The 11,413-nt window shown below is 39.0% G+C and overlaps 2 protein-coding genes across 4 annotated transcripts in view; one reads left to right on the top strand and one right to left on the bottom strand.

The window, feature by feature from the left end:
- Positions 1-1,040: 1,040 nt before the first annotated feature.
- On the bottom strand, positions 1,041-6,241 carry kbtbd12 (kelch repeat and BTB (POZ) domain containing 12). Its single transcript, XM_014006233.1, has 6 exons — positions 6,140-6,241; positions 4,365-5,512; positions 4,015-4,285; positions 3,719-3,869; positions 3,414-3,611; positions 1,041-3,331 (listed from the first exon to the last, which is right to left on the bottom strand). Exons 2-6 carry the CDS (start codon positions 5,435-5,437, stop codon positions 3,162-3,164), a joined length of 1,863 nt encoding a protein of 620 aa, XP_013861687.1. The 5' UTR covers positions 5,438-5,512; positions 6,140-6,241; the 3' UTR covers positions 1,041-3,161.
- A 644-nt stretch (positions 6,242-6,885) lies between these two features.
- The window catches only part of slc26a6l1 (solute carrier family 26 member 6, like 1), an 8,384-nt gene continuing 3,856 nt past the window's right edge, over positions 6,886-11,413 (top strand). For 2 of the 3 annotated variants that reach the window (XR_001310060.1, XM_014006218.1), the window contains exons 1-14: positions 6,886-7,201; positions 7,294-7,433; positions 7,530-7,640; positions 7,726-7,901; positions 7,983-8,147; positions 8,400-8,552; positions 8,839-8,921; positions 9,017-9,164; positions 9,282-9,395; positions 10,306-10,383; positions 10,522-10,617; positions 10,756-10,862; positions 11,056-11,125; positions 11,213-11,305. Coding sequence is in view for 2 of the 3 variants with exons in the window: in XM_014006218.1 (XP_013861672.1) it covers positions 7,044-7,201; positions 7,294-7,433; positions 7,530-7,640; positions 7,726-7,901; positions 7,983-8,147; positions 8,400-8,552; positions 8,839-8,921; positions 9,017-9,164; positions 9,282-9,395; positions 10,306-10,383; positions 10,522-10,617; positions 10,756-10,862; positions 11,056-11,125; positions 11,213-11,305 (1,692 nt within the window). In the remaining variant the exon portion in view is untranslated. The remainder of the gene's footprint in view (positions 7,202-7,293; positions 7,434-7,529; positions 7,641-7,725; positions 7,902-7,982; positions 8,148-8,399; positions 8,553-8,838; positions 8,922-9,016; positions 9,165-9,281; positions 9,396-10,305; positions 10,384-10,521; positions 10,618-10,755; positions 10,863-11,055; positions 11,126-11,212; positions 11,306-11,413) is intronic. The other variant, XM_014006219.1, reaches the window with a different exon arrangement.

The raw sequence follows: 11,413 nt of genomic DNA, 5'->3' as shown, positions 1-11,413 counted from the left end.
GGTCCAACCCGTTACTAGCCTGGTGTACCTAATAAAGTGGCCGGTGAGTGTAGAGCTCAGTCTTTTGTGTGATAATAAACGATGTCCTTATTTAATTGTGATTTATTTAAATGTTCATTCTTTAATTTCAATAGTGATGTTATGGTGAAAGAAATTCAACATATCAGAGAAACAGTCATCACTGTAAGTGCAAATAGGYAGCCATTCTGTGCCATTTATACATCTATGATAATGATTATAATAATTATACATCTGTTTCTTGTTAAAACCGTGCACTGTCTTTTTAGATCCAACAACTTGTCACTGGCACTGAGAAACAAGCAGCTGTGTCCCAGAGAGTCTTTGAGAAAATTGACAGTTTACCGTCAACATGTAAGTGTTCTGTTGACTGATTTTTTTTTTTGCACTTATGAAAGTCACATCTATGAATCTGAATATTTTACCTGCATAGGTTTTCTTTGAGTTCTGCAGTTTCCTCTAACAAATAACACACAATTTAGGTTCATTAGTGATTCTACTTAGATAAGTAGGAGTGAGTTTGTACATGTATGGTTTCCTTTTGTTCCTTGTGTTGGACTGTACTCTGATTCTCACTCGATCATAGGTTCTGTGACGYTGATCAGAATAAAATGAATGTGGAAAATTAACTACTGAATAAAAAACACTGTACAAGTATTTGTGATGCCCAGCAGGTGGTGGTGTTTGCCCAGTATTATAAATGAAACACTCATTTCAAAAAAATTTACTATCTTGGAAATAAACAGTTAAATTGAATGTGCCTCATTTTAGTAATTATTTTATTTTATCTTCCCAGTRCAAAAGGTTTTGGAGGATCTTCAGAGTGACATTTCCCAGAAGTTTGAAACTTTTGTTGACAAATTAAGCTGTCAGAAGGAGGTGGTGACAGAGCTAGACGACAGAGTGCAGAAGGTAAGTAGTCTGTAGTGAATGAAGTACCGGTAATTGTCACATTTTTACAGAGGTAAAAAAGTGAACGATTGATCAATAATGGTCATTTTTACCTTGTAGCAYGTTAATACCACAGCACAGCTTGAGTCACACCTGCAGAGCTTAAAGAATAGTCTGGAGTGTTTGAGAGAGGAGCATAAAGAAGAAAAACAAATGCTTGAACAGATTCTGAAGCTGCTTAACTCTTTAGTTTCGAAATATTCAGCCAAACCCAGCTCTGAGCCGGTGTTGGACAGTGCCATTCAGACATCACCAATACTGGAGCAATCAGTGTCCAACAAGCTGCAGGACAACCAGCTTGAAGACAGTCAGCTTACACGTGCATCACTGAATCTTGAAGAACACCAGGGTGAAACTTCTCCTCAGGTTCACAGGCCTCTGTTTGGAAAGAGAAGATTTCCTCTGGGAGGCCACAATCGCAAAAAGAGATCCCTGGTACCTCCAAAGAAGAATAAGCCCTCCGTCGCAGATGAAAACAGTCAAACTGCCAAAAAGTGCGTCAAATTGAAGACAGTTTCCAAACCTCTTCAGGAGCGTCRTGATCAAAACATACCAGCCGGCCAGGACACCCTCCGCTCCAACAACCTGGTGCCAGTGAACRGCGAGAGAAAAGCCAGTGGAGCTGCAGGATGTTTCATCATCACCCCTCTGAGCTGCTGGTCTCAGGACAGCAACAGCTCTGACTGCATCGCMCTCGAACCCGTCTTTGAAAAACTGACAGCTGAGTCGAAGGTGGCAACCCCAGCGGAAGATGAAGACGTYGGGCAGGTTTTTTTCGAYTTGTTTTAGAGGAAGAGGGAAAGTAGCAGAAAAGTCTTGYATTTATTTTGCTCTGTTTAGAGCTTAGGTGAGTAAGAACCAAAAATGTTAACATACAGCTATATTTAATATTAACGTACTGTGACTGACATTTTACTTTTAAAAATATAAAGCACGAAAACTTGTTTGTACRTATAATTTATTATCTTTACTATAGAAGAGCGTTGACAAGGTGTAAGAGTTACAGGATACAAGAAAGTTAAGGCATGTGTCACTTCCACTAAGCCTTACCATAACTAACTTCATTTTTCAGGCTGTGTTCATTGTTTTTCCTACATTTAAATACTGTAATGTAATTAAACACATACAGACGTTGCTTACTAAAATATATTTATTCTTAATTTTTATTCATGGTTTGGGATTAAAAATAAACAGAAATGTCTAATTTCTTTGTGTTAAATAAAATAAATGAGTAAATTCTGTGAATCAAGTTTGAATTCATAAGTAAAAAACACAAATCATTTTACAAATAATTTACTTGCAATCCTATACATTTTTAATTTTTTTTGCCACTGTTAAACAACCTTTACTTTGCTTTTTTGTTAGTTTTCATAATCCATTCCTTTTATTTGTTTGATTAAATACTATTAACACATCTTTGTGTAACTTGAGGCCTTCAGGACTGGGCTTTTTTTTCCCCCAAAACACCTAACAACTTAAATATTTTTAAATATATACTGAATGCAAATAGTAATGGCATGTGAAATATTGCTTGTAAAAATAGTAATTACGCTGCAACATCCATGACCCTGACAAAGTGTATCTTCATTTCCAAATCCAAACACACATTTTTTTCGTCCTCAGCAAACGTACAAGAAATAATTTATTAACTACCAGTCATTAGTTATCTAATAGTTAAACAGTAAATATCTCATTTAGAYCTCTTTAAGACTCTTTCTTCTTTAACATATATGCTTTTATGTTTTTCAGATTTTTATGAACTGACACCATTTTGTGCAGCTATCAAAAAGTTTTTAGAGGAGTTATTGTGTAAAAGTCCAAATCCAAGTTATAGGTTTAATTGTAGCCATATCCTGTTTCAAATTCAAAAAGACAAATTTAAGCTTGAATACATTTAATAGATCTATTAACGATCCTTTCCAAATAATTGCTTAGTTGCAGGTTTCAGAATATTCTTTTTGCAGATGGTGTGCACACACACATGCACAAAAAAATCTATATTTACAAAGTACTTTTCTGCCTAGCAATGTGCAATTAGGCCATTCAGCACATACTCTCTTCAATGCAGAGCACTAAGACATTTTTMTGCCTGAAAAAAAGTGAATTCTTTTGACCCAGCAATAAGTGCATTAATAATTAATTTCCCTCACTGATCTTCCCACACATACTTTGRTTGGACTGGCAGCTGTGCATCACAGTTTGACTAAGTCTGTTGGTGGGGACATGAGTCCCCTTGGGTTGAGATTTGCCACTAAGCAGACGTCATAGTTGTCATGCATCAGTACGTGCCGAGCCACCACTGTCCACCGGTGATCCCATGGGTCCAGCTCCAGAATGTCCTTTGTTATATCATCATGACGATCTGAGGGAATTTAAGAGACTCATGAYGACAAAGACACCTTGAAATAAAAGTAGAAACACCAATATGGCTTTTCTTTCTTTACCTGCACCCTTGTAGTATCCACAAACATAAATCTTTCCTCCCACCACTCCTGCATTGGGTGCATTGGTACGCAGTGAGAGCTGGGGACACGGGAGAGGAGGTCCATCCCTCCAGAAATCACCATCTGGGTTGTAGATTTCCACAGCATTCAAACAATGGCGTGATTGTCCACGGTCCAGACCCTCGCATCCAATACCCCCTGAAAAACATGTGCCCATCATGCAAACAAACTCRGACACAAACAATTAAAATATTGTCTTGTGCTTTTCATGGCAATAACAAAGTTTACCAAAGAAAATATCTTACCTAKCACATAAATCTCCCCGTTGAGCACCACAGCACTACAGCGGTACTTTGAGTACCTCATGGGACCAAGCTCCGTCCATTTGTTTGTGTTTGGATCATACTCCAAAAGGCGGTTACTAAGACGGTCAGGCTCATCATCCATGCGGTATGACTGGAAGGATAATATAGGGGAAAGATATGATGAAGCAGAGCAGGTGTTATTAGAGATTACCTTTCTCACTATCACATTTAGCTTTCAACTGAAGTCCAATAGATTTGTTTACATTGCACCCTGGTAAAGATTATGTTTGTGACACCTGTGGGGTGCGACCACCTAACACGTAAAGGYGGTCTTTCATCCTGACCACACTGTGGTAGGCCAGAGGCAGAGGGAGGGGTGCTGCACTTCGCCASGGTCCACCTTGCAGAGACCATCGCTCCACACAGTTTGTGATGAGAAACTGGTTCTTCAGCTTCATCTGTCCRCCCAAGAGGTATAGAGTATCACCCAGCGATCCCAGAGCATAAGAGTCACGATACTCTGCTGATGTCAGGTGCTCCCAACTGCCTTGAGCTTCCACTTTATACCTAAAAACCCAAACGCACCACAGTCAGCCGATGCAGGACAAGCAATGTGCTGTTATAAAATAAATCACCCSTTTCTTACCTGTAAATCTCTACGTTTAGGTCTTTCTGTCGGGCCATTCTACGCGGACTTAACTCTCCTGCTGCAACAATGTCATTATTTTCAGTCACAACTCCAGCACACACATACCCCAGAGCCTCTCCATAGCGAGGAGAAGTGATGTAGTAGGTCCGGCCTGTGGTTGGGGAGTAACAGAAGCTGCGCTCTGCAAAGTTTCCATACCTTGACCTGATTCCTCCACCGTCATTACCAATACAGAGCAGCAGATCTGTGCTTTCCATTCCATAGCGCAGCTTAAGTTTGCGTGGCGCAGCAGAGGGATGCATTGCTTGCACCTCCAGAGCTTCATTCAGCATCTCCAGACATTCCGCWTCAGCCAGCAGCTCTGTGTTTCTCTTCATTGCCTCTCTTAAGTAGTCAGGGTTTATCAGAGGCAGACGGACCTTCCTCATGAGCTCTGGAAGATGTCGAACACGTACTTCTCCATCCATCATAGTGTTGTGTTTGACCCAGTGAARAACCACGTCTAAGATAGTTTCTTCTCGCGTTACATTGAGATCATCAGAACTTAGGAGCTTTCCAAGCTGATGGGCCTCTAGGTCTAGGATTTCCTCACTCTGGCAGACTTGGACAAAGTGCTGCTTCAGGAAGCGCTGAGCGTGGTCAGCCAGTTCCTCTGCACCAAGGTCACGGGCAAAATAATACACACCGAGACAATTAGAAGCATCCATGTTCTCAGTCATGTGCTGCTGACAGAGCGTGAASACGTCATCCATCTGCAAGAGGAACGCTGCAATGGAGATGCCCTGAACATTGGTGTTAGTGAGAGCAAGGTCTGAGGTATACATATAGTTCAGGAGGAGGGCCAGGCTGTCCGCTGGGGTGTCACGCAGAAATATTTCTCTGTTGCAGCACTCGCGCAAACCACAGGTGAACATCACACGGAAGTACGGACTGAAGGCAGAGAGGATGACTCTGTGGCAGGGGAAGCTGATGCCCTCTGCGACCAGCACCACATCTGTCAGGTGCTCGACCTCCCTCATCTTACTCAGCTGTTGGAGAAGCACCAGTCCATGTTTGGCTATGGAATCCATTTTGCTTGGATTTATCGAACAAATTGAACACACTCAAGAGGCTTTACACACTGAAAGCAAATAAGGAAGTTGTTTCTGGAAAAACAAAAGCAGAGTCAGCTGACTGTTATCGCCAATATACATTTATCAGTCAACAATAATATTTAGTCTTCACTACAAAAGTCAAAAAAATCAGAAGAAAAGAAACTTCCCAAAACATTATTTCAGTTTTAACTCTATAACATCCTGTGACAGAAAAGTAGAAAAAAATATATACCAAATACAGCAGAAAAAGAACTTTGATTTAGGCTTTTTCAAAAAGTACAAATCGCTCTAAAAAGATAATGCAAAAATATTGATTACAAATAGAATAATATCTCAGTAGCATATTGAAACATAACAAACTGTTTTATAAAAAATAACTAATTGCTTTAATGTACTGCAAGTAATCTGATAGGTTTTGTGGAAATGTCTTTTCCATGTTGAAACTTGATGAACAGCATCAGCTACAATAAACAACTAAATATCAAAACCAAGGTTTCGTGATGTAAAATCTGTATAAAGAATGAGCACTGTTTTAAATATCAACACATACAAAATAACATTTCTGGAACTAAAAGGACCGACTGGACAAACTAAATGGAAAATTAAAAAAAATAAAAGCACAGACACACTTTCTAAGCTGAGCACATTGTGAAATGTTTAGTTTGTTCAAAAACTTACCTAACTCACTGCCTCAACTTAAAGAATTCTTTGAAAAAACTGTAAATATCCATGTTTTTCTTCAGGCCACACGTGATGTTGATGTTCAGAATGTGGTAGTCAGAGAGGTTAGACAAATCTGATCTGAGCAAATGCAATCTAAAGGTATGTACCCCCCGCCCTYATCCAGTGCTGCTGCCCCACTGAGCTGAAAATAGACGGTGTTGTGGCCGGCAGTAAGTGGGTCAGAGGGGTTTGAGACATAAAAGAATTTGAARTGTTTGGAGCGAGAAAAGTGAAAAATTCTTCAGTAATTATTATATATTGTTTAGTTATTATTCTGTCTTTGCGGTAATTCCTCCACTTTGTTCATTTTTGTCATGTGTATTCAGTTCTAGAACGACTGAAGCTTTGCTCTCAGCTGGGATTCAGATTTCATGACAGCACTTTCTTAAAGGCCCAGTCAGGATGATCAGTTTTTTATTTTAAAAGTTGAAACACAATAAAGCTGCATTTTTTAAAACGCTATAGTCAGCTTGAAATATAACAGTTTAGTCATGAATGGAGCAGGAGACCATTTTTCAGAGAAAATTCTTATGAATTAGGCTCGTTTGTATTTTTAATGTTCAGAAGCAACCAATTAATTTAGTGTTAGAATTTCATGTGCCACTGACTTCATGTTTGTCACTGAGAGGAAAAAATGAGAGCATGGAAAGTTTAGGTAATCTAAAGTCAGCAAAGTTGAGWGTTTTGCTCTGTCCAGTCCATAATCACATCCTTTCCCTGTGTCGCTCAGCCGTCACTTGTAACGGCTCTGCCCACAACATCCTGACCATAGTTAACCATTTAACCAGTGTGAGTATAAAAACACATACAGCTGTAGTTACAATAGTACTCTAGGTGGATCTTGCTCAAGACTTTTTGAATGAAATTTAAACTCAAAATGGACTCCAGACAAAGATTGGGGAAATWCAGGGTAGAGAGGGAAGTCCTGGACGAGCAGAGATTAGAAGAACTAACCCAAAGGAAAGCATACTCAGACATCCACCCACCTGTGACTGAGCGTTTAAAATACTCTTTAAGGTAAACAGCTTTATGCAATCAACTCTAAATTTATGTATGGTTCATTTAAAACGTGTAATGGTGAAAYGACCTTAACAGTTGWTCTTTTACAGATGTAGTGTACGTAAACTGAAGCAAAGYGTGTTGAGCAGCTTTCCTGTGTTATACTGGCTTCCCAAGTACTCAGTCTGGGACTACGGCATGCCTGACCTTGTGTCTGGGATCAGTGTGGGCATCATGCACCTGCCACAAGGTATGACAGCAGTCCAAAATGAATAAAATCATCTGAGTTTGTAAATTCTTCTTATATTGATATGAGTAAATTGTAGTTATAAATATTTTTTTACAGGCATGGCCTATGCATTGCTGGCTTCTGTACCTCCTGTGTTTGGGCTTTACTCATCTCTCTATCCAGCAATAATCTACTTCTTTTTTGGAACGTCACGTCATATTTCCATTGGTAAGTGCAGCAGAAATAACATAAAATAATTTGTGATCACACAATATTTGTTGTTWTACTTGACTGTAAATTTTGCTGTATTTAGGTACGTTTACCATCCTCAGCATCATGGTAGGTAGTGTGACTGAGAGACTTGCTCCAGATGAGATTTTCCTTAAAAGAAATGGGACCGACTTTATTGCAGAGGTGGACATAGGTGCCCGGGATGCATACAGAGTTCAGGTGGCAGCTGCTACCACCGTCCTTGGAGGACTTATTCAGGTTTGCATCAGAGATCACCCCTCAAAAGTCTTTTCTCTAAACTCTAAAAAAATGAATACATTATGGTATAACTGTTTACAGGTGTTGTTAGGTGTTGTAAAGATTGGATTTGTGGGAATGTACCTGTCCGAGCCTCTGGTGCGGGCTTACACAACAGCTGCAGCAGCACATGCTGTAGTGGCACAAGTGAAGAACATTTTTGGAGTTTCACCGRCAAGGTTTAACGGCCCACTGTCCCAGGTTTATGTAAGTATCGTTATGGAGTCAACTTGCTCTATTTTTTTTCTTGTCARTGTAATCTGTGACAACACAGAGAGCTAAATACTTCAAGTTCAGACTTAAAAAGTTTCACAATATCCTCAAAATGCCTAAATCTTGTGCCTCTTCTCGGCTTTTTACGTGCTTTATGACTCATCATTTAGTCTTAAGAACAAAACGGCAAAGCGTGTGCAAGATTTATTTATAATGACCCCCTCCTTTGTCTTCTTTGATTTTTAGACTCTGGTAGACGTTTGCACCTTGCTGCCTCAGACCCATCTCCCCACATTAGCAGTCAGTGCTGTGACCCTTGTGCTTCTAATCACAGCCAAAGAGCTCAACTCGTTCTTCAGYGCGAAGCTGCCGGTTCCCATCCCAGTGGAGCTCATCACAGTCAGTTAACACAAGGACACATTCTCTTTATCACCTCTGTGTTCTGTTTTGTAGCTGATGATGCAGCAATGAAAGAAAAAAAAAGTATATACGCAATGGAAATCATCAGCTGAATCAGCAATAGTGYAGGAAGGCCCTCGGATTTGTGCACTTCACAGCAAAAATGTTTGTCGTGGCTAATAATTAGGTTTACACTTGGAGTATGATTGACTATGTTTTAATGATTGAGCAGTGTTGTAAAATATAGCATTTTATCTTTACGATTCTTATGTTTGTGTTGTTTTAGATTGTAGCAGGGACCCTGATATCATCCTACACCCACTTGAATACCAACTACACTGTTTCAGTTGTTGGTGAGATTCCAAGTGGGTGAGTGGATTTATWTTACATTTCTATCATTACTGAGATTTTTCCAGCTACATTTACATTGACCTATTTTCTGTCTCCTTTTACCTGTTCACCAGTTTAAGTCCTCCCAGTGTGCCAGATGTGAGTATATTCAGTGAGGTTATTGGTGATGCTTTTGCACTGGCCATTGTTGGATATGCTGTTTCCATTTCTCTTGGAAAAACGTTTGGACTGAAGCACGGATACAAGGTGGACAGTAATCAGGTGAATCAGTACTTACATAATTTAGCTATAAACGTCTGTTTCTGCAGTMAATGTTRTGTTTGTTTTTAGCAATGCTTATTCACCCATTCTTGTGTCTTTGTCTCCACTTTGCTGCAGGAGCTYGTGGCGCTTGGTCTCAGTAACACAGTGGGAGGCTTCTTCCAGTGTTTTTCTGTCTGCTCCTCCATGTCTCGAAGCTTGATCCAAGAAACCACCGGAGGTAAAACTCAAGTGAGTAAACAAGAAAAAAATTAGCATTTCACAATTTTAGGAATAAAATCAACATCTAATAAGCCAAAGTTACTGTAGAAAACCAAAACAAAAGTTATTGAGTTGCAAATCATTAAGGAATTGATCAATTTTTCCAAATGCAAACTAAAGTTTGGGTTAAAATAGGCATTAGGGTTGGTACTGATTATTGTAAATATGCATGAATTGTACTAGACATAGAAACATATGTTTAAGTTGGGATGACTGAGCCAAGTAACAAATAAAATCTAACTTTTGTTAGAAGAGATGGTATGAACCCAAAATGCAGGCAGATACATGGCTTGAAGATGAAAAAAAATAAAAACTGTTTTTTAGATAACAAAAAACAAGCTGATGAGGGAGCAAAACACTTTAAAAAACATAAACAAATAACATTGACAAGAACAAGGCTCGGTGTATGATAAGGCAATGATCCRCTAGGACAAAGAAGATGAGACACCTGTTAAATACAACTGACGATGATTGGGGAGTGGAAGTGGAAGCACCTGGGTGATTACAGACTATGGACAGGTGAGAGTGGCAGGCTGGAAAAACACTAAAAAGCTGTCTGAGGATAACATGACACGTGTAACAGAGAAAACTAACAGGAAATGAGAAAATAAGATACAAGAGTACCAAACAATGAAACTGAAAAAATTCTAACAAAAAGAACCRTAAAACAAGAATCTTGACAACTTTATATGAGTTAATGAAAAGATGTTGTAGTTTCAGCAAACAAAAACTACATTTCAAATAAAATATCCACTTAAAGGATCCATTGAGACATGTTGTRTGCCATCAATTTCTGCTAACTGTTATTTATTATCTGTTAGTACTACACAAACCGATGTGTTAGCATACATGCATAATAACAAATCATGTGTTTTTGCAGATGGCTGGAGTTGCCTCAGCTCTAATTGTGTTGGTGACCATTCTAAAACTTGGACCACTGTTCCAGGAGCTGCCAAAGGTTGGATTGTCTTCATGCTTGTTACTGTCCAGTGCTTTTCAGTTTATACCAAAGATGAAGATTTTGAAGTTGTGCATKGATTTTTATTTTGTGTTATACATTTGTGAAGTCTTGTCTGATTAATTGTGTTGTTTTTAGGCTGTGCTTGCATCAATTGTGCTTGTCAATCTGAAGGGGATGTTCAAGCAATACTCTGACATCGTTACTCTGTGGAGGAGCAGCAAGATTGATCTGGTGAGAGAAGATCAGTRTAAATAGTTAATTAGCCATAAATTGTAYAATTTTAAAATCACCGCTAATGCACCAAATTTTATGATGTTGTTTTTGTGTCGTATTTAATAACAAGCATCATCCTGTCCTGTCTTTTCTCAGGTGGTTTGGTTGGTCACTTGGGTGTCCACAATGCTTCTGAATCTGGATCTGGGTTTGGGTGCCTCCATCATTTTTGCTCTGTTCACRGTTATTTTTAGGACTCAGATGTAAGTTTCTCTGCAGCTCTTTAGATTGAATTTTTACTGCAGCGTTTGAGCCCGCAGACTGTTCGAGGAATTCAACATTACTAATTCATGTCGGCTTGCAGCATCTGCAGCACAAGATAAAATACTTTTTTACACACACATAATGCATATATATATATATACTGTATATATAAAGTTTTGTCTTTTTTTTTAGGCCAACGTATTCTGTTCTGGGAAATGTTCCAGGGACAGAACTATATGTGGATATAGAGACACACAGAGAGGTGGGACAAGATAAATAAAAGAGGTTATTTTTTTCTGCYGCATCARCARAAGTTTCTAAWAATGTTTATTTTTGTTTGTTTTGACAGGCAAAAGAAATWCCAGGTGTTACCATATTCCGCTCTTCTGCTACAGTGTATTTCGCCAACGCTGAGCTCTACCTCGAGGCCCTGAAAGAAAAGGTTTGTTCACTTTCGAAGGGGTTGTSTCAGAGCAGAAGCTGTTTTACTATTATTGTTCAATAATCTAATTAATAAAAAGTTGGTTGTCAAGAAAATATTACAGTATGC

Source organism: Austrofundulus limnaeus, unplaced genomic scaffold (genome assembly GCF_001266775.1).
Source record: "Austrofundulus limnaeus strain Quisiro unplaced genomic scaffold, Austrofundulus_limnaeus-1.0 Scaffold35, whole genome shotgun sequence".
In the NCBI taxonomy this organism is placed as follows: domain Eukaryota; kingdom Metazoa; phylum Chordata; class Actinopteri; order Cyprinodontiformes; family Rivulidae; genus Austrofundulus; species Austrofundulus limnaeus.
The sequence above is the reverse complement of the archived record's forward strand: the minus strand, read 5'-3'. Positions and strand labels throughout refer to the sequence as shown.